General features: G+C 44.9%; 1 protein-coding gene across 1 annotated transcript in view; it reads left to right on the forward strand.

Annotated features, from left to right (window-relative positions):
- The window catches only part of LOC139992043 (uncharacterized), a 57,525-nt gene extending 36,169 nt beyond the window's left edge, over positions 1–21,356 (forward strand). The window contains exons 5-6 of the mRNA XM_072012535.1: positions 15,824–16,216; positions 20,560–21,356. Of these exons, the coding sequence (XP_071868636.1) occupies positions 15,824–16,216; positions 20,560–20,873 (707 nt within the window). The 3' untranslated portion in view covers positions 20,874–21,356. The remainder of the gene's footprint in view (positions 1–15,823; positions 16,217–20,559) is intronic.
- The last annotated feature ends 88 nt before the right edge of the window (positions 21,357–21,444 follow it).

Genomic DNA, 21,444 nt, shown 5'->3' on the forward strand with positions numbered 1-21,444 from the left:
CGTATAAATTTAACGACGTATACGTTTAATATGTGATACGAATGTATCAGGTTGTCCGAAAAGTGTCTTTCTTTTACAGACACGTCTTTTACAACGATGCATCTTTATACAAACATGAAACCTTATCTGTCGAACGTTGCGATCCTTATCTTGATGGAACAAAATGGATCATACGTAATTCGATTAAATAATATAAAACAAAAAATGTCGCGCATCCATTATTTCCTTATAAAACGAAAGAAACTTATTCGGACGACCTAATAAATCAAACACTTCCAGATCTGAAACTATATAAACGTATACTTTGGCCTGTGTAAAATTATGGCACACCGTTTACAAATTCCGGATTCTAATTTTATCCCGTTTCGATTAACTCGTCTACCATCGAAGTTTACTTCGATCTTGAATCACGGGAAAAATGTAGGTAGACTTTCTGTTTAGAATTTCCACAAGGTGCACGCCATGCAGTCCCCATAGATCGTACTTAGTCACGCTGTTTTACGACGCATTGTGCCGGTAAACCGTTCAGTGCGTGAATAATATACGCGAGACATAATGACGCCCCCTTCGAAACGCGTCTCGAAATTAATCGTGGTACAGCCTCTGGAGATTTACGTTCGTCGTGGCGGAAAACTCGTGAATTTTCTACGATTTTACGTGATAATTTATCGCACGCTATTTAATCAACTATTTCGAAAGTATAATGTAGTAAGTTTAGTAACATTAGCTAGTTGACTTGTTACTTACGCGTGCCTAACGTAAATGTAATTATCGTTTCTTAGTCTCGCGAACAAGTGGCAGCCAATAAGAGCTGCAAAATACACGTTGAAAGCTAATAATCCGAGTCTAATCCTACGTATGAATGAGTCTCAGACAGAACCAAAATTATCATTGTGAAATTGTTGTTACTCTTATGCTTTCCAATAAAACTGCCGGTCAAAGTGGACAAAGAGGTTCGATCAAAAGCGAGCAATGCCGTATCGTTGCGTAACGTTCAAGAGTGCGGTATGCCAAATACCGTAGTACCATCTAACTGTAAGTTACGTTAATCGGCTCGTGCGATTGTTGGACTATAAAGAAATTAACCATAGACGATTACGGACACAGTACGCCAATACGGAAATCGTAGATGATCGTAAATTCTGTGTAGCAATAAAATGTTGATGTTCGAACAAAGGACAATATATACAATGTTGGGAAACATTTTTACAACTGTGTACAACTTCGACTAAATCGCATTTCTAGGAAAAGTCGTACACGTCTGTAAGAATAGTAGCTTCGTATTCAGACGACCGATATCGATTGTGCCGGTGCATACGGGAACACGACCGAGCCGATCTGCAAATAAGCAAGCGCGCAGGTAGCAATCAGTTGCGCACGGGTGCAAGCGCACATAAATCAAGCATGGCAAAGGGGACTTCCGTGAAGTCGTCTCGCGACAACGGCCCGCTTGTACCGTGTCCCTTTTTCTTCCCCCGTGGGGAATTTCAGGCGTAATTGGGACCGTCTTCGAACGATAAGCACCAGCCAACCACTCTGGTAGCAGCAGCTGCGGTATTAATAAGAATTTGAAGGCGAGATAAACTTTTAAAGGTCGTTTTACGGGCTATCGAGGACAGGATAACGAGGAATTCTTCGAATCGCTGTAGATAGCCTTCTCGGAACCATAGGGACCTCTGCCATGGGGGCGAGTAAGCGTTAACAATTGTGAAAAAGATAACGCTTTAGGAGGGAAAATGGAAAAGGAAAAGGAATTTGTGGGATTCCTCTCTCGTCTTAGCGTATCTCGAAGTATCGCTCTTCGAGAATGGTGTCATTATCGATGCCAAGGTGTAGACATCGCAACAAAATCGTGAGTCACTGTTCATACTCGGCCGAAAGCTAATTGAAAGTACAAGTAATTCGCTGCGGGATGACGTTCGACGGGAGCGTGGCTGAAATTAATGTAAATTGACGCAATTAGTTTGCTCGTAAGTCGCTTGGAAATATCGATTGCTTCTCGCTGTGTCGTCGTTCCATGCGGGTACTCTCCGCGGAAGTCTGTTTGACAAACGAGCGAGTTAAATAAAAGAGCGCACCGTGAACTCGGAATTGTCAATCGAAACGCATCCTTCTCCTTCGTAACGATCCATGATTTCCTTCTTTATGGCATACGGTGCATAACGTTGCGCCAGTTTCGTTAAATTCTATGGCAGGGCAGCTATTCTAAAAGATGGAAGTTTCTTCTTTGGAATCGCCGACGAGCCAACTAATAAAACGAAAAATACAAATTTTTATTCATGAACCGTGCTGCAGGTTTCCTGTTTGCGTTCGTTCGTTCCCGTTGGCGTTGAAACAAAAGCCAGATCAATTATGCAATCGAGATTCAGTCGAAGTCACATTAGTGACTCAAATACCACCATAAACAGCGTGGCGTAATTGAGAGTCACGCGTGTTTCTCGTTACGACGTTGCGTCGCTTGAAAGAATGCAAAAGCAGCCGTTTCATGCAAATTCCGAAGAATAGCGTTAGTGTTTCGTTTCCTAGAGACGTTCCTCGCCAGTTACTCGAGAGACCTTCTCGAAGAACGCGCACCACAAAGTCGCTCATGGCCTATTTTTAATTAGAACAACGCAGTTAATGTAAAATCTCTAGTTTCGACGATTGCGTACCCATTAGTCATTTGTTACGAACATTGCTTCATCGTTCTCGCGAAAAACAAATACAGACGGTGGCAGGAACAACGCAACTTCCCGACAAAGTTTCAAAAATCAAACAAATACCTGACTCATTTAGTAATCTGTATTGTAAGGTTCGCGGGTATCATTGTCGGTCGCGAAGGTTAAATTAAAACGACCAGACGAAGAAAGAAAAACAGGAATTAGTACTGCGCGTTTTTCTACGTTCCGCAGCCAATAATATTTCGCTCACGAGCAATGACTCCACTCGACGCGAATAGAACGACCAACTAAATAAACGAGCATCCATACAACAAATAAATATTCATGCAACGCAATCTCAAGAATTCAACGAGCACGAACTCGGTACAAAATCATCGCAATAAAATCACAAGGCCAATATTCTTTACGATTAGATCAAAGTGTCGTACGAAAAATCATCGCGGTCTATAAATTTATTTACGACGCGTTCTACCCAACAAATTGGGAATCCCAACAGCGTGAAGATTCTTGCGTAGGTCTTCTCGAGAAGGAAGGATTGCCAGATATCGCGAGAGCTTGCACACGCTAATGAAATCAGGGTCGCGGGGTTATTAGCGCGAAATGAATCAGAGCCTGTGCGTGCACGCGGAAAGAATGCGGGAACGTCGGTCTTAAAACGTCCTTCGAAAACGTAGCCGTTTCCTACTACGATCCGCCGCTGACTCACACCGCCCGGTATGATTCTGTGGGCTATTCGTGGCACGAGCTCAGACAGCATGGACCACTCGAATAAATCACCAAATCCGCCGTCCGTCCCCCTAAGCGTTCACGGCTTCTGAATCCTGTCATTGATCCGCATACGATTATGCGTCCAAATACGTATATATCGTCCAAAGGACGGCTCATGCATCTAATGTACTTTTTTCCTACATTTTTTTCAGGATTATCGGATTAGATATTTGGTGGACATCGAGCTTTTTATTCGAATCGTTTACCTTTGTCATTTTCAGCCAGCATGGGAAAGAGGAAATTTTGTCTTTACGAGTCGATCGAGACAATTTTGACATACATATTCGTTTACTAGCGCGTGATTATGATCATTTACTAGCCGTTTATCAGTGACGTCGATCATCCGTCGATCTTTTACGCAAATTTCATCTACAATCTCATTTCTCATCCCGATAACATTTTTTCTTCGATGGACGGCGATCGACCGATTATCGGGTCTTACGTTCAATTCGATTCTTGGAAATTTAACATGATTTTCTCGAAGTGAAATGCCTCGTATCAGGCGTTATCTTTCCTTTTTATCGTCGATACGCTCGATCTATCCTTATCGAGCCACGAGTTTCTCCTTCTTTCCGCTTAAATCGGAGTGACTAAACAGCCCCGTATCGGACTGGCCACCAGTATGATAAGCGTGGCGATAAAATCCCCGATAAATCGACGATTCATCTAGGTATTCTAACTAGGGGATAGCCAAAAACCGGGTGAATACTAATTGTTCTTTGTCACACACCTGTCTCACCGGACGTCAGACACACTTTATTCCCCGATAATTTCCTAACGATTACAAATCGTTTCTTAGATCGTTGGTATTTTATAGAAAGAGAGCAGGTGTCCCATGTTCTATTTTTATTTACTCGTACGCTCTTTCTTTCTTTCTTGTTTTATACTTTACCTTCCTCTTGTTCTGTATCAAATGTACCTGGAAAAAGGAAGCGCGATAAAGGCCGAACAAAAAAATAAAAACTGTACGAGACATCGATTCTTTAGACGTTGCTTAATAGTACCACGTCATAATTAGCGCTTTTACCGCTGATCGATAATGTTTATTGACAAAAAGAGACTGGTCTCTAGATAGTTGTACGTAACAATAGCGCGAAACGATTTTTTTACGCGCTGTGATAAAAGTTACATCGGATTAAACTATAGTACAATAGTTAAATTTAGAACAATAGGAGGTGCATCGAGCTATAGGTACTCCTATTCGATAAAAGGAATAAACGTCTGAAGTGCATGAAATCATCTTAACAATTTCTACTCGTAGTTCTTTATCGATGTTCAAACGGCTAGGTATTATAGAACGAATGCAACGCGCGCACGTCGGTGGACGAAAATCAGTGCATCGGAAGAGAAAAGGGTTTCCCAAAAAAAAAAAAAAAACGTTCGTAGGGGAGCCAAGTGTCGTTGAGAAAATGTTGGACTGACTCACAACCGATGCTCGCTGCCAGCTCATACCGTTCCATTCTCTTCTGCGTCTCCCTCGTTATCCCTCGTCATTTTCACCCCACCTCGAGTCCTTTATCCGGCCATCGTCGCTCTGAAACGAATTAAATGTTCGTCCGAACGAAGGAACGAAGAAAAAGTAAGCAGAGAGAAGGGTGAACTTAATATCCAGCACATATTTCACCCTCCTCTAGTTCGATGTAATTCCAAAGATGATCGAAATTAAAGTGATATCTTGTTTCGTGACGTATGTCAAACTTGTTAAAAGACAGTTGGAAAAGTAGTTTTCTTCCAAGAAAGGTTTCGTGAGAAATTTCGTGAACGCGATGTCTGACAGAGTGGATTCGTTGCGAATCGACAAACTCACGATATTTAATTTTAGGCAATTCTTCCGAATGATCGATGGGCTACGACGAGCGACCGATGTTCGATTCTTCGGAGGTGTTTTTTAATTTGCCGATGACATCGATGTCGTTCTCGAGGGGATCCTACAGAAGTTTCGTTTCGTTTCGTTACAGAGGGATCGTTGTTCGAGAGAAACATTCGCTGTGTTAAGCGATCGGCTGAATGACTCACGTTTACGTTCACGATGCAGTAACACGGTTCTATAGCGTGTCTTGCAAATTGTTTAATGGATCTGTCTGTCAGTTGAAACACTTATCTTTGTGTTTAAATATACCGAAAGAATTCTACATTTTTCGAATAGATTGGTTGAAATAGCGAGGAAACCATTCTTCCTCCTTTTTCCTATCAACGAAAACTATGATATACGTCCCGAAAAGATCTTTAGTTACTACAGTACCATAGCGGAAAGGTGAAAGTTCTTTTCCGCTGATTCTCTAAACTCAGTTCGCAGTGAGAAATTCCTTGGAGAAAGAAAAAGGCACTAAGTGTCTTGCCATCGTCCATCCATCAACCCGTCATCTTTCCGGCAAACATCGCAAGCGCCGCGAACAGAAACATTACGTATGCTCGGCACGTGTTTCTCGTTAAGTGATTCATTCACACCGGAATCCTTCGTGACGCGTTCCGTGCGTGCATGTTCCAGCTACGCGAATTCCCAGGACGTACGATCCACCAGCCTTGTGGCAGGTGGCTGGATCCCGCTCCTCATCCATTGGGAAGCGGCAATGCGTTAACCGCGGCATTACGCGTGTACCGTTGTCTCTGTTTTCCCGCTCTGTAAACTGTGGCCTCGGGCCAGAACGACCAAACGAACCCAGCATATAGGGTTTATGGTATTCGCTCGACGATTCGCAACCCCTTCGATTCGCCGGAATTAATGGAGAATATCTGTCGAGGACACGATGTATACGACACCTGTGGCTGGCGGGAGATCCACCCTCGGGTTGGCGTCGCGTCGCTTCCAGCGACAACTCGAAGGGTGTCGTGATTTGTTTTAGGGGCTGTGCGATGATTGTGATTTACTCCAATGCTTCGTAACGCTTTTTCGTGATGATCGAACACGTATAATGCGCTCTATTAAGTTACGACTCCGAAAGAGGGCGAAATAATTCGTTTCAGAGTATTGGCGTTCCATGAATAGATCGCGGATGTTTATGGGAATTGATAGAGTAGAAACGTCCGCAGTCTAATTATGAATTTGCGATTTGCTGGCGTAACACCACGAAAATGGTATTTTCCAGTCTTGTTTTGGAACGGATATTCGTCCGAGCGTTTGTTTTCTTAATTAGAAGAAAGCTTTTAGCTGGACGAACGTAACCGTTTGATGATAGATCAAAGTGAAATAGAGCAATCCGCGAAGATGCGTGAGTCAGACGATCGAGTCGTTCGTTTCCCATTTTTCTCGCTTACAGTTAGTGAGTCATAATATTGAAGAAAGATTAATCGAAGATTAATAGACGATTCGTATTATCACAGGTATCATGTACAAACAATTTTTATCGTGGAATAATAAACTGTCCTTTCATGGGACAACTTCGCTACTTCAGCTAAAGGCAAAGAAGCAAAAAAAAAAAAAAAAGAAAAAAGAAAGAAAGGGAGAGGAAAAAATGAAAAACGCGGTCGTGACTAATGACACAGATAAACGAAGAACTATCGGCGCCTAGGCTAGCTATTGATATCGATATTTTATAAAATTCATTCGAACGCTATCGGCTTTGCGATAGTTCGAACACGATGCAATAAAGTCGTATCGGTAGAGAGGAAAAAGTAGGATATATCGAAATATTGTGCTCGATTTGCATTTTCCTGCGTTCTTGCCGTTTGACGAATATTTTATTAATAGCCAGCCAACGGTTACAATTGGCTCGGTCAGAAATAGCGAAGTTGTTGTCCGTGCACGGGACATAAAGTCCGATTGAAAATAACAGTTTGACAGGAAACGGCACAGCCACGGTGCCAACCAGTTTCGAATTATCGTCGCGCGTGCCATAAAGCGTCGTAACTAGACAGATTTACATAGTGGCCGCGTGTAAATGAAACTGTTAATCGCCTGCGAAAAACTATCGACGTAGAGTGTCCGGGATCTGCCTTCTGGCACGCTTCCCTTTGCTCCTTCGAGCGTTTAATAAGATCGACGACAGTCTCTTCTACGTATCCGAATACGTAAAACAACGAACAATGTAAACCGCAACGTCTCCTCGTGACGCGACACGTTAATTTGGAATCTCAATAGCAGACACATCAAGGTGCATCCTTGCAGATCTATCTACCGTTTTATTCTGTGTTATTCTCGAGGCACGCAAACGTCGTCGATAAATTGAATACGTTGCGAATTAAGATCATCTTGGCTCCATCAATTGGTCATTCTATGACTTTGCAATCGTCGTGTAACCACCGAGAATAAGAATAACGATCGTCGTCGATCATCTTCAAAAAGCTATAGACTAGAATTATTCATTTGCAAGCGTCGATCAACAACAAACAGTAAACATGTTTTCATATTGTCTCAATTAACATTTTCTGCTACTTTGTATCATGCGTGAGATGTGTGGGACGATGTTTTTGCGAAATGCAGCAAGTAACCAACGGAGTTTCCGTAAATTGGACAGCACGACGACTCGCTCTGACTTATGCGAATCTCGTAAGTTCTCCTATCTGAATCACAAAGAAGTTAGCTAGCTTGAAAGCCGGTAAACAAAAGCGCGCGTGGATCGCCGACGTAATTCAGGGTCGTTGAGAACTGCCTAGGCGCTCTGGCCGCGTGACTCATACCTAACCACATCGAGCATCGATATCAACTTTTGCGTCTCGATAGCAGGAACGGTTCTACGCCGTACCGTGGACTAAGCCTTCGCATTTTACCGATTTTGGTAACAAGATGACGTATTATATTTTTTCCTTTAAAATCTCAAATCTTTGTCTCACAAGTATCCAATTTTTCAATCATCGAGATTTTTCGTTCCAAAATCTTCGAATCTTTGAATTTTTAAGTTTTCCAATGTTTCCACTTAATTAGATTCATCGTAACGACGTATGGTTCGTTAATGCATACGTATCTTGTATTAGGCACAGAATTACCTGAAAAGTGTGACTGTCAAGAAAAATTATTTAAATCGCCACAAGCTATTTTAGATCGACATGCAAAGAATTTACGATGCTACTCGCGAGAAGTTTCCACCGATGTTTATCGGAGGATACATTATCCCTATTTAGCCGGATCGCAAGAGCATTATATCGATGAACTTTATTCCCAATAGACCGAGCGCCACGGTGAATCATGGCGGATCGCGTACCACCAAGCAGACTATTGCGAACGATGTATGTATCTCGCGTCTGTTTACCATTTGATTCACGTCGTGTCGCGTTGGGGCGAATGCCTCGATCTTGTTCGCTCCGATCGCGATCAAATCCAGCTGGAATGCGCGCAATAAACACGCCTATGGTGATTAATCCGGCGTTAAAAATTCAGGGGACGTATTCGTTCGTATTCGATGTCATCGATTGCGATTATCGATTTGCATATGTCACAGCTGTGATACCTCTCGCGATATCTGCTACGCAATTATTCTCTTCAAATTAATCCCGATTGAAACGAAATAATAAAACGGTGTCTTTGATCGTTGAAAACATCTAATCTGATCTTGATCTAGATCGTGAAGTCAAACTTGTAAAGTTTGCTAAACTTCTAAAGCTGAAGAAGTCAAAACGTACGGTGCAATGCGTTGGTGCAAGAAATTATGGCCAATATACATCAAGAAGCGATGACTCATCTAATATAGTTTTGATTAGATCTTCCGTGAAGGTCGCGTATCTATCATAAAGAAATTGAGATGCCGAAGATAGAACAAACATACACACCCAATATATATCCTGTGTCTTCTATAATGTAAACTACTAAATGACGTAAGAAGGTCAAACACGATCCTTCCTAGATCAAATCGTCCCGATAACCTCTACCTATCCCCATATCATCGAGATACGTCATTCTGACGCCTCGTCTTACGGCTACGTTGGAATCATTTAGAGCCATGGATCACGTTCACAATCCCCGCCCAGATTATCCGGAATATTTTCCTGGAGGATGATCTCCAACTCTGTTTCTGATTAATTCGATTCGGTCGAGCTGACTAATTCACCGGAGGAATCTTAAACGGAAGCATCGTGATGGAACGATGCGTATCTCGATCGCGGTTTAGCGTTGTTGGCCGGAATTTTTCGTCGTCACCGAGCAACTGACATCACGGTCTGGATTTAGAGGTAAGCACCTGTTGGACACGATGACTCTCATCGCCACATCCTCCGGTGGAAAGTGCCGTCACAATGACAATCGTTGCACCGTTTATGGCCTTCGCGGAGACGACTACGACGGATCGCGAGCGTTTCGCTGTAAACGTTAGTCATTGGCCTTGAAGGGATTTCCATCTCGCGTGGTCAATTGAATCACTCGCAAGGCGTTCTAGGATCGACGGCCTCACGGTTTTTCATTAGAAAAAGGCACGCTGGTATTGTGACGAGTCAGCTTGGAATTTGGGATTTTAGGATATGTTTGTGGTCGTTTGGTTCAACGAAGGATAGAGGTTATAAAGGACTCGAGCACAGAGAGACGATACAATTACATTTGCAATTTCAACCATCCTTAACCATCCTTGAAAGATCGATAAGCGTATGTGGCTTAACAGAAACATTGCTTGCGCTTAAAACTTCCTCACGTTTCCTTGTACAATATTTAATAATAATAATAAAACAATGACGTTATATCGAAGCTACGCTTTTGATACGGAGAAATCATTACGCGTGTCGAACGTTTCTTCGTAATATGACTGCAGCAGTCGAGATATCTCGATAAATCAAACAGCCTCGTAATAGTCTCTTCTCATTTACGAAGACGGATTTTCCAAAATCAGACAATGCGATGGCGCGATCGTTCCAAGAAACAGGAAAATACTGTTTTCGTATCCTCGCGAAGATAAGAAGGAAACCCGCAGACAGAGCAAATGTTATTCCTTCCTCGATAAGGCATTCTTCCGAAATGAAATCTTTGTCTAAAACAAATTTGAAAAAGCAGCAGGTCCGTTAACAACTTCTATGTCCGTTCGATGACACGTAGATAGGTTTCGAGATGCGAAAAGTCGAAGATCGGCGTTCGTCGGGGTATTTATAATTTGCGTTTTCGGTTTTCTGGCGCGAGTCGGTCGCGATCGGCGTCGGCTAAGACACGAGCGAGGGAATTTCACAAGTGCATACTAAACAAGGGATCGCGATAAGCGATAAAATTAGACGAGAGAGCTTTTGCTGGGTGAAAATTGCGTAAGAGTATTCGACGATGTGTGTACCAGCGAGTGCAGATCCCGTGAATCATAGTGTTCGAAAGACGCATAATGCCTCGATTTATTTTTGCTCCGCGGCATAAGTCAACCTTTGATCTTTTGTTCGAGGGGCCCTCCTCGTGGCGTTCGACTTTCTTCGACCGTCCAATATTCGCTGGCGACCCGTGCTCCTTATAAATAACCCTGGACACAAGTTAGAAATTTGATTTTCATAAAGCGTCTACGAATTCTAATTATACGGGTTAGGCCACGGAGGGAGTAGGTTTGGTTTTTTTTTTTTTAACCATGGAAAGAAAGGAGGGCGATTGTAAAGGCAAATCCGTCGGAATCACGGCGTCCGATCTTGACGAGCGTCGTGAAAATTCAATTCTATTCAATTCTATTCAAATCGGGTTTTATTTTTGAATTACATCTCTCCTGTCGCCTCTTATTCCAAAGCACGAGCAGCGCCGACGCTCTTAGACTCGATATCGATAAAAAGATGCTAGAATGTGACCGCCAGGTAGGACCGATGGGAATCCACCGAGATTCTTATCCCGATCTTTGGTACTTTGAATCTTCCTTCCATCCGTAGAGTGCAACGGCGCCGATTTATCGACGCTTCGGCAATTAAGTCGCGTTACGTTATGTATTTACGAGCAAGTCGCGCGACAAGGTCGTCATAGGACGCCGCGGAGTTGCGTGCCGCTACAAAATGCACGAAGCCCTGCGAGAAACTAGGAAGAACGTGGAAAAGGACGCGGCGATCCGTTCACCGCGAGGTGAACAAGGACGACCGTATAGTACACAGACAGCGGTTCGTTCTCGACTACGTTCGTGTGCCTTCGTCCGCGAATCGCGTACGTCACGAAGCGGCCGCCCAATCAGCGTCGTGCCGGATGACTCATCCAGTCGAGCCTCATGTAAACTCTCTCGTGCCGCTTAGCCAAAGCAGTCTCCCGCCAACAAGCAAAAGGGCAATCGCCGCTTTTGCCACGTATCTCTCCCTATTTCATCGCGAACGCGTAAACACGCTTTTCTAGTGGTGTCGTACTACCAGTGAGGAATATTCGAGTAGTTGAAGCTTGGTACCATCCTAATAACACGGATTAAACGGTTGACGATCGTCAAACGAGAGGGACACTCTCTCGTAATCGTTGTTTTGTGTAACGCAACGCCGAAGATTTCGAGCGTGATCGAATACCGGGACTCTTGTTCTTTCTCGTATGTGTCGCGTATGTGTCAAATGGTGAGGAGGTGAGAATCGTCCCGAGAATCGTGGAGGAAATCTCACGTAATACAAGAATAAGAATGAAGAAGGAAGCGCCGTGTCTCGTTTTGAGGCTAGTTCCTCTGGAGAATCTCGAACCATGGAGTAAGAATAGGAATCTCTCTCTTTGCGTTTGTCTTTCCAAGGTTTTTCTTAATGCGAGTCATTTCAGGCTCCCTAAGCTTAAGATCACGAACTATGTTCCTCGATCTATGCGCCGGAGACTGGACCGATGTGTCTCGTTATTTGACTGGACCATTCCGATGTATCTGTCGGTTGATACGTTTCCCTTCTAACCGGTCTAACAAATTTGACTCATGGTTTATTCCGTTCTTTCTGCACGGTTTCGAATCCGTTGAAAGAATAACACGATCCTCGCGCATGGAGCATCGAGATAACTCGAGAAATCTCTGGCGGAGAGAAGCGTATTTTTTATTTACAAGCAGCCTTCGTCGGTAAAGAGGAAAAACAAATAGCAAGTTTGACGATCCAGCGTCTCGTTCGTTACGAAAATTTTTCAAAGATGGAAGCAGGCGATATTTATGGTCAGATCGTCGGAATCACCGTCGATTAATCAAATTAATTCTACTGGATGATTAATGGATGATTAATCACGCTCATATTTTATTTGTTATCCATGTTTCGTTTAGACATTTAGTTCTCAACGTCATCCGACTACTATGGTCGAAGGTATTTCTGAAACGTCCACAGCGGCGGGAGAATACAAAGTCGAACGTGGCACGCGGGTAAATACAATCTCTTACGCGGATGACTCAGGCCTTGGTATCTTAGATTTAGGCGTAATGCGTGCTCGATGACTCGTTTCGTGTTAATCTTTGGTACGGTGGAATTTACAGATTCCTCCGAGGCGTCGCACTCGAACGTTTCCACGCGTTTCTAAATTGAACGTACTTACTTAGGTTTTCAAGTCGAATCACATCGTAGATACACGTTTGCGCGTCGTGACAGAATTCCTTACTAATTCTATACGATGGGACAAAATGATAAAGTATATCGTCGATACGTTGTAAAAATCTGCTCCGTTTTCTACAATACACGATATCTTGCGGACTACGCAGATTTAAGAAACAGCGATACGAAAAAGATCAAATTTCTGAATTAATTGTATCGTCGAATACGAACGATCGCGGAGAGGAAAGCAGGATGTAAGAAGGGAAAGATCGGTGTCCCATAGAACGTGTATGTACATGGTGGACAGCGAAGTGCACGGCATCGTCGCGATGGAATGTGGGTCATCTCATTTAGGTCATTATAACAATCAACTTGTACTCGAGGTTCAATGCTCTCGTTTCGCAGGTGGCACAAAAATATCACTCCCCTATTACTATATTGGCCTTTACCGTTAGCCTTATCTTACGAACTCGTCGAAAATTGCCATTGATTTTTTCGTTACCACCATTTCCTCACAGTTGCTTGATATCCTATTAATCATCCAACTTTGTTTTTTTTTTTTTTTAGACACTATCGCTACCCATTTCGCTCCACAGAATATCAAATGACCACGGTTATAATCAACGCGTTAGATTTTGTTCTGAAAGTAACTTCAGACTAAAATCGCCAACTGTTACTTGCGGCAATTTCTAGGACCCGATTTCGTGCAGCGATACAGCCCCGGTGTGGCAAATCTAAAATCAACAAGTACGTCAGGTATGGCTATCTGGCCGATGCCGGACGTAAAAAAAAAGAAATTTCCTAGAAATACACCACCCCTGACAATTGGCCAGATAGAATGCCGCCCCTGGCCATTTAACGAGACGCTGGTATATCAAACTAAAACGAGAAACACGCGTCAGCGTTTAAGATCACGCGTTCGCCAGCCAACGCTTGGAAATCAGGCCAATGCCCTGCGAAGAAATACGCGTACTCCTTTTCTTAATAATCGCGACCTATTAAGGGTAATTACCGTTCGGTGTTTGGCAGGAGCGCGCGGTAATCGGATATCGCGATGGTAAAACACGAACCTGTGACGTCACGCTCTGTGTCACGTAGCACGGCGTATGTTTTAACCATATAACGTGACCGCGTCGCGATAGATCGTGCTTAAAGTTGCGATTTCCTTTGAAAACCAGTCCTCGGCGTAGGATATCCCTGTGGGTATTGATAGGCGGCGCGGTTGTGCCACTTTGTTAAGAATATGTGGATCGTATAACGAGTTTCGCCGCGTTTACATAGCCGTCTATGTAGAACCGAAAACCGTTACGCGTGTTTCGAATCGTCGCAGGGAAATCGTTGAAAAATCAACGATAAAACGATATCGTTCCATTGGTGAATAGACACGCATGTTGTACACGCGTGTCGTCGATACGTGTTCGTCGGACGTGTCCAACGCTATATTTACGATTTCCGGCAGACAGCCTTAAGACTAGGTCACGGAATTGCATTACGTCTACTTATACGCCAGGCGTGTCGATAACGCATCGTTCGCATCTCTGAACCTTAATCCTCTCATTTTAATGTCAAATGGAATTTCGCGATTGTAACGCGCGTCGTTGTCGATCGAACGATCTTCCAGCGACGCGAGTCACCGCCGAATTCGTTCGGTCAACGTGGAACAACGCTCGCACGAATACCGTGCAAAGTCTAAAGTAATAAATGCAAAGAGAAAGTAGGAATTAACGTGATAAATTGAATTAAATCCGGAAGCGGGAGGGACCTCCCCGCTGTACGATCTCTTGCCCCCGTCCTTCCCCTTCGTAGAAGGAAGTTTCGTTGCGGCGACTGCGGAATAATCATCGGCCGCGACAACAGTAGCCGCCACACAGGGTTGGCGGCCGTGGCGGCGCGACGGCAGGGGGCGAAAAGAGTGACTCATCGTTGAGCCAGGCCAGGCCTTGCGAGCTGCAGGTCAGGAGAGGAAGACACTTTTAGCCCACATTTCTTCCTTCTCCCCCTTCCATGTTCTGCGTCTGACGTTCCTTTATTTTTACCCCAGCCGTTTATTCGCGGTTCCTCTTTCCTATCTCGTTTCCTCCTCTGCATTTCAACGTCCGTCTACTACGCTTTCCAGACGCATCGCTCAGCAGGATATTTCGCCTTAATCGACTCAGGGTCTGATAGATTCTACGGACAGGTCCCCGAAGGTAAATCGGTAAATGATAAATAGGACAGGAATCGTGCGTAAAGGCATTTCGAAGAAAATTCTAAAGAAATCCGTCGCGTTTAATAACTTCCGGGGTATATTAGGTATTCAGAATCTCTTTAGCACCCCGGTACACCGTTCTAGCTCGCGTTTCTTAAGACTGGAAGACTCTCAAGATCCGAGATTCATAATGCAACATCGATAGGGCTTCCAGAACCACACGAACTATATGCCGGATTACGAGATACTAGATTCTTTCTTAGGCTTTTGAAAACGAGCTAAATTTATCGAGAAATGCCCTCGAGGCGTTACCGAGAGAATTCCTCGATGTTCTCGTCATTAGCGGCAAACCAGGGTACAGGTTTAGATACGGTACACGGAAGTATGGCGAACCTGCTACGAGAACCGTTTATTAGCTCGTCGCGTTTCTCGAGAAATCGCTGTGTACACAGTTCTAGGATACGATTCGGCACGACTGAATCACTGCGTTGTACCGAACGAGGGACAAACGCGGTTATAGGACACGTAACGTAACGTCTCTGATGTTTCCCAGGATTTTCTGAACAACGTTGTAAACGACGAGACTTGGACGTAAACGAGGAGGGTTTGTAGAGCGCGAAGAAGTATGCTTGCCCATAGAGAGTTAAATGCCACAAATAGGATACGTAACCAAACTATAGACAAAGATCACAGGATCGAACGAGCACCATCTGCTCCTAGTCGCTGTATCGGTATTTTCAAAGTAACTCGATGCTTCCCTCGAGACCAGTTCCCACGCCCCTGATGTCTCGTTAGGCTTCCAGCTAACTCTCCGCGCCTAAAAATCAAAAGCTGCTGCTCCATTCTAACACGGACCCCTTTTGATTACTTTCAGGTGGACACAAGGAGTTCCATAGGCGGCACAGGGATCTCTGCGAGGACACGCTTCTACCAACTGTCGCAGCTGGCCCATCGACGGTCGCCGGTTGTTCCAGTCCAGGACCAGGTTGTCCGGTATTAAGTCTATCCGGACCACCGACTCCCCAACCGGCGGATATCGATAGTCATCCAGCCTCCAGGGTTCTCCCGTTCCTCTACCTTGGAAATGGTCGGGATGCGGCCGATCTACAACTCCTTCGCGCATTAGGCGCTACCAGGGTGCTTAATGTCACTTCACAGCTACCTGGATATCACGAGGAGAGGGGCATCACGTACAGACAAATCCCTGCCTCGGATTCTGGCCATCAGAACCTTAAACAGTACTTCGAGGAGGCGTTCGACTTCATCGGTGAGTGTCCACTCTCGATACGATAGGGTTTACGGAGGAAACAGCCGGAATTTACCTACCGTCGATAATAATGGCACGCTAGATTTTAGATAACAACGATGCAACGGGTGTACGAACGAACAGATTCTAGATAATTCTGAGAACGTTTCTCGTTTGATCGAGTCCTATTGCTTTCTAATGGCTCGGGGATGCCTATTAGAGGAAACATTCCGAGTAGACTCCTCGAGTAACGGTGTACCCCGCCTCCATCGAATCAACATTCTCGGAGTACTCACGAACCGTGCGACGAGTATTGCTGCTCGTAGTAAGTCGGTTTACCAACAACGATGGTACCGACGATCTTTTGAAAATCTGCGAGTTGCTGGAACGTTCCTTTACATTCACGATATATGGATGGGAAAAAAGTTTGTTGATTCAGCTACGCGATCAATGAAACGAGCCTCTATTCATTAAACCGGAGCACCATTCGTATAGGTGACGCACAAGTAGTTTGCAACCGCGTGTTGACATTGGACGAATGAACGTGGCAGCTCCATTGACGCTCTCGAACCTGTTGCGTGTGATTCAACGAAAATACGAGGATCACCGGTTAGGGTAAATTGGTCTAATTGCATCGGCGATGCGATATGTCGGCTCGTTGGAACGCAACATTCGAGGAAACTGCGTTTAATTCACCGTGAGAGTCGAACAGAACGACGACGAGCAGGGCGTTCACAAAGAGATGTTGGACTCTGTCGATGAGTAATTCTTTCGGCTGACTGGGTGTGTCCTCGGGCAATGATCGTCGTTACCATTTGTATCTACGCCAATCCAGTCTGAATCTATCGGTAGGAGTAGCTTCGAAAGATATAGTAATTTGAAGGAGACGATAGTAGGTATCCTTCGTTGTTCAAACAGGTCGTGAGACTACAGGGCATAGAACAAACACTCTTAAAACAGGGATAGAGAAATCGATGGTTCGGATGACAAAAAGTTGAACGGTAAAGTGCGACCTTCTTGGACCGTGGTAAACGAGGAGAAGAATTTTCTACCGGTCCGGATTTTATTTCCCCCATGACCGGTGTGAACCAAGGGCTGTGATCCTTTGTGAACAGGCACCAGTTAAACTATGGCTACGTATTTCGAATCGTAGAGCAAACCCAACCGAAGGAAATATCGTATGACGCCGTTTGGCATGCAGCCCCTGCTCAAGCCAAAGAATAAATTAAGATTATAGTCGCAATAACGTAGTTAGAACGTGCAAGAAGCCATAAAATTGAGCATTGTCCTGCTCGTTGCCTGCAATTACACGCTTACTGTTTAAGCTTATTAATTATTCGCTGTATCGAAAATCCTAATTTAACTCGGCTTTAACTTCATATTCGACAAGATCGGTACCACCTCTGCTTCTCTGCAAAATTCTAATCGACGTTAGCTATCCATCGACGATTCGTTAACGCGTGACAAATTGCCAAACGTTGGAAACGAATCGAAATCGATTCGAGTAAGGGTTCGAATCAACGCAGCTTTGTTTGTCCTCCATCGTCGAAGAGGCGGCTTAACGGTCAACGCACCAAAGTGCCCTTCGTTTCACGCAACAGTCCCTACGGTGTTGGTCGGTTGGCCAGGTACAGCATTCCACCAGTTGCGCATTCGGTAGGACCCTCTTTGCGAGCCCTGTCGCGCGCGCGCTGACACACATACACATACAAACATACACAAACGAGCGCGCTCCCGATCACGTTCACGCGCATGGAGCAGAATGTGGTGCAATAAACACACGGGAGACGAAAGGCCGACACTGGGGCACCATGAAGGGGATTCACGGGTGTGCATTCGTTGGAGCGCTTGCACACGCGCGCGCACCAGTGACTCATGGTTTCATGAATGGAAGCCTTTCGTCTTCTAGTCTTCGCACACGGTGAATGGTCCACCGGAAACGGCTGGTTACACCCTGTTTCCGTTACACCAAACTGCGCCGTTCTGACGAGGGAAAAACGAGCGTGACACGATGACGTGCTCCGTTGGAAATTTTGCCTTCGTGGCTTGGACAGGCGTGTTCTTTGGCCTACGTGAATCTACGAAGACTGTAAGATCTTGCGCTCATTACAGATGCTTTTCAATTAATTTAACGTCCAATGGTGTGATTCGTTTGTTCTCCTCGTCTCTTGCTCTTCGAAATTCCTTTGTCATTTCATGATTTTTAGGCGCGCGGTATAGAAAAGTAGGTAGAAGCGGTTACGAATTACGGCGGGGACGATGGCCAGTGTTGTTGCGCGGACCAATCGACTACAAACGAACTGTAGATCTTTTAAATAAGAAACATTAACGATAAATAATCAAATAAGGTTACCGGTGTAACGAAAAGCATTAAAATTACGGTTTAAATTCGTTGCTTACGTTTGTGTTGAATTTCCTAACATTTGATCGCATAGGATTGCGCAGAAAACACGCACAATTTAGCTGTTCGCAGAACGCGATACCTCCGTCGTTAATTATAGCCGGGTCGTTTTAGGGGAGAAAGCAAATAGAGCGAAGGCAACAAGAACGCCGGATTTCCCGGAACCTGGTATCATTCTCGACATCGCGGCAGGTGTCGTGGCTTTTCGTCACACACGCGCCTTCTGTTACCAAAATACGGTTCCCTCTGCGTTTTCCAACTAATTTTCACCCCCTCCCTTTTTACCTAAACTCCCTTCGACGACTTTAGCCCTTTTGTTTTTTTCTTCGAGATCCGTACGTCTCCGAGATCTTCCACTTTTCGGTCTCCTACCTCCTTTCTCCTTTCTTCCGGACTCTCGTTTTTCTCCCTTTATCTATAACTCTCCCTTCTCGCAATCCCCCCCACTCTGACACACCGATTTTCTGCCGCTTTCTCCGTCTCTGTCCGGCCATTCGTCAGCCGTGACTCATAGCAGATGCCAGCCGCGAGTCTACGGTCTATACGCTGCAGGCGCACACGAGCGCACATCCGTAACGTTTAGGGGCCGATGCACCCCCGTGTCTCCACTAACGCTTGCCTAAACTACTTCTGTTACACGACCCTCCATGCGTATCCAGATAAGATTAGTCGCGCTGCTTATCGCCGTTTAGAGGCCTGGATTAGCGATTAATCGCGGCCTTGGGGAACGTGTTTCGGGTGTTTCTCAAACACCTACTCGCTGATATATCTTGTCGCTTGTCTCCGGCAATTTGTTCCAACGATAGGTAGAATTTTATTTTCCTGATCTACCAATCGTTGGTTTGGCCAACGAGAACGATCGTGCGGATTCTACACAGAATCTGCCTTATTCGTTCCGCGAACACTCTATTCGAATAGAATATCGGTTACTAACAGTTAGCCCCATTCGTGTCACGAACCCGTTAGCTAGGAACGATGATATTTGGAACGCAATAATAATTCTCAACGATCGTTTACTTTATATTTTACTTGCTTACTGTTTGGTTGAAATCGATCTGATTACATTTCGCGTAGCCTTTTAACTCTGATCGAGTTTCTACGTGTAAAATATCTGTCCGATAAATGGAAATCTGCTAAGAATTCTTTGAAAAGGAAAAAGATTAAATGCCACGAGACCGTTCTTCCGTATAGATGTCGCGAAATCCTCGTGCTTGCGCACGTGCACTTGCGGCGACTCTCATGCTCTCTCTTCTTCCCTCCAACCGATGGCAGCAACGTCGACTAGTACGTCACGTAAGATACGGGCGCGCGTCGCCATGACTCATTGGCGATACGATAGCGTTGCCCGCATTACGTAACCGAATCGCCTGTTTGGGTTACACGGCTGGTTTTGTTCGGCTGTTTTACAACGATGCGATCCCCGAGTCGTTCGACGTGGCCTCCGATGGACCATTGCTCTCCGCTCGTAAACCGCCTCCTAGAAATTCCGAATGACGTAGACTGGCGCGCGTCGATGACCCTCTGGATTCTAGGCCCGTTTCTCTTTCTCGAAACATGTAGGATCAGAGTGGAATCGCCCCATTGTCTTTGAACGTCGCCACTCCATCTCTCGTTGAATCGTTTCACTAGTCTTGTAAGTTCGTCGATTTAGGGAAAGTAGAGAGGAAGACTAACTAGCAGAGAATTTTAACAGCTTTCCAACATCTTAATGTTGTTCATTACGTACGAAAAGAAGTAAAATTACTGGCACATGGTGTGTTTCACGGTTTACGAAGGCACGTGAAAAGTAACTCGAGAGCATTTTCGTCGAGACGACGCCGTACGTTTGAAACGCGCTGTAACAACGTAGCAGCCAATTCGAATTACATTTTAATACTTCCTTATCCGATCTAATTATTACAAACGACCTTGCAACCCTGGAAAAATACTTGAGAATAACCGTACCTTTATTTGTCCCTTACAGAGGAAGCCCGGAAAGCCGGAAGCAGCGTGTTAGTGCACTGTCAAGCGGGAGTGTCGCGCAGTGCTACGATCGCCATCGCGTACATAATGCGGCACAAGGGTTTGTCTATGGTGGAGGCGTACAAGCTTGTGAAGAACGCGCGACCTATCATTAGCCCTAATCTGAACTTTATGGGACAATTGTTGGAGCTCGAACAGGGCTTAAGGGCGTCCGGTGGGGTAGCTGCAGCCCCGGAAGAACCGAAGAGTTGTCACCAGTGTCGTTGGTCTCACCAACAGAACAGCGAAGAAGTAACTTCCGGTTGCAGTGTCTGAGTCGAAATCATCAGGCGAGCATCACCCGAGATTCTCTGTCGTAATGATCGGGTTCCAGCGGAGAAAGAAAAAAAGAGCCCACGCGCGGATTGCGAGGCTGTCTTGACGTTTCGCACCCAAGGACGCGGTCGAAAGACACACTCTACACATATCGTACTCGTATATCCGTTAAACGAACCGGAGTCATCGTTCTTCCTGTTTTACAAACACGTGCGAAGAACTCGGATAGCATACCTTGCTACACGTGCCTTGACGATCGGCCCTAGAAACGGGAAAGGCTGATTTACAGAGAGACACTTTATGTCTATTATCGAGTAACTTATTTGCTGGAAAATGAATTGGTTCTAAAACAGAGAGAGAGAGAGAGAGAACGCGTTGTTGACTTTCGAATGGCGAAGGAAGATGCGAAACAAGAGTAAAAAGATTGGCGGCGCTGTGTTCGCGTCGCCCTCCATTTTGAAACCGGAGGACAAACTTTGTGTATATTGTCTAATGAACGAGTTTCTTACCGTATACGTTTGTCAACGACGCGAGCTCGTCCGCGTTGCGAGTTATTTATGCCTGAAAGAAG

This window comes from Bombus fervidus, chromosome 11 (genome assembly GCF_041682495.2).
Source record: "Bombus fervidus isolate BK054 chromosome 11, iyBomFerv1, whole genome shotgun sequence".
In the NCBI taxonomy this organism is placed as follows: domain Eukaryota; kingdom Metazoa; phylum Arthropoda; class Insecta; order Hymenoptera; family Apidae; genus Bombus; species Bombus fervidus.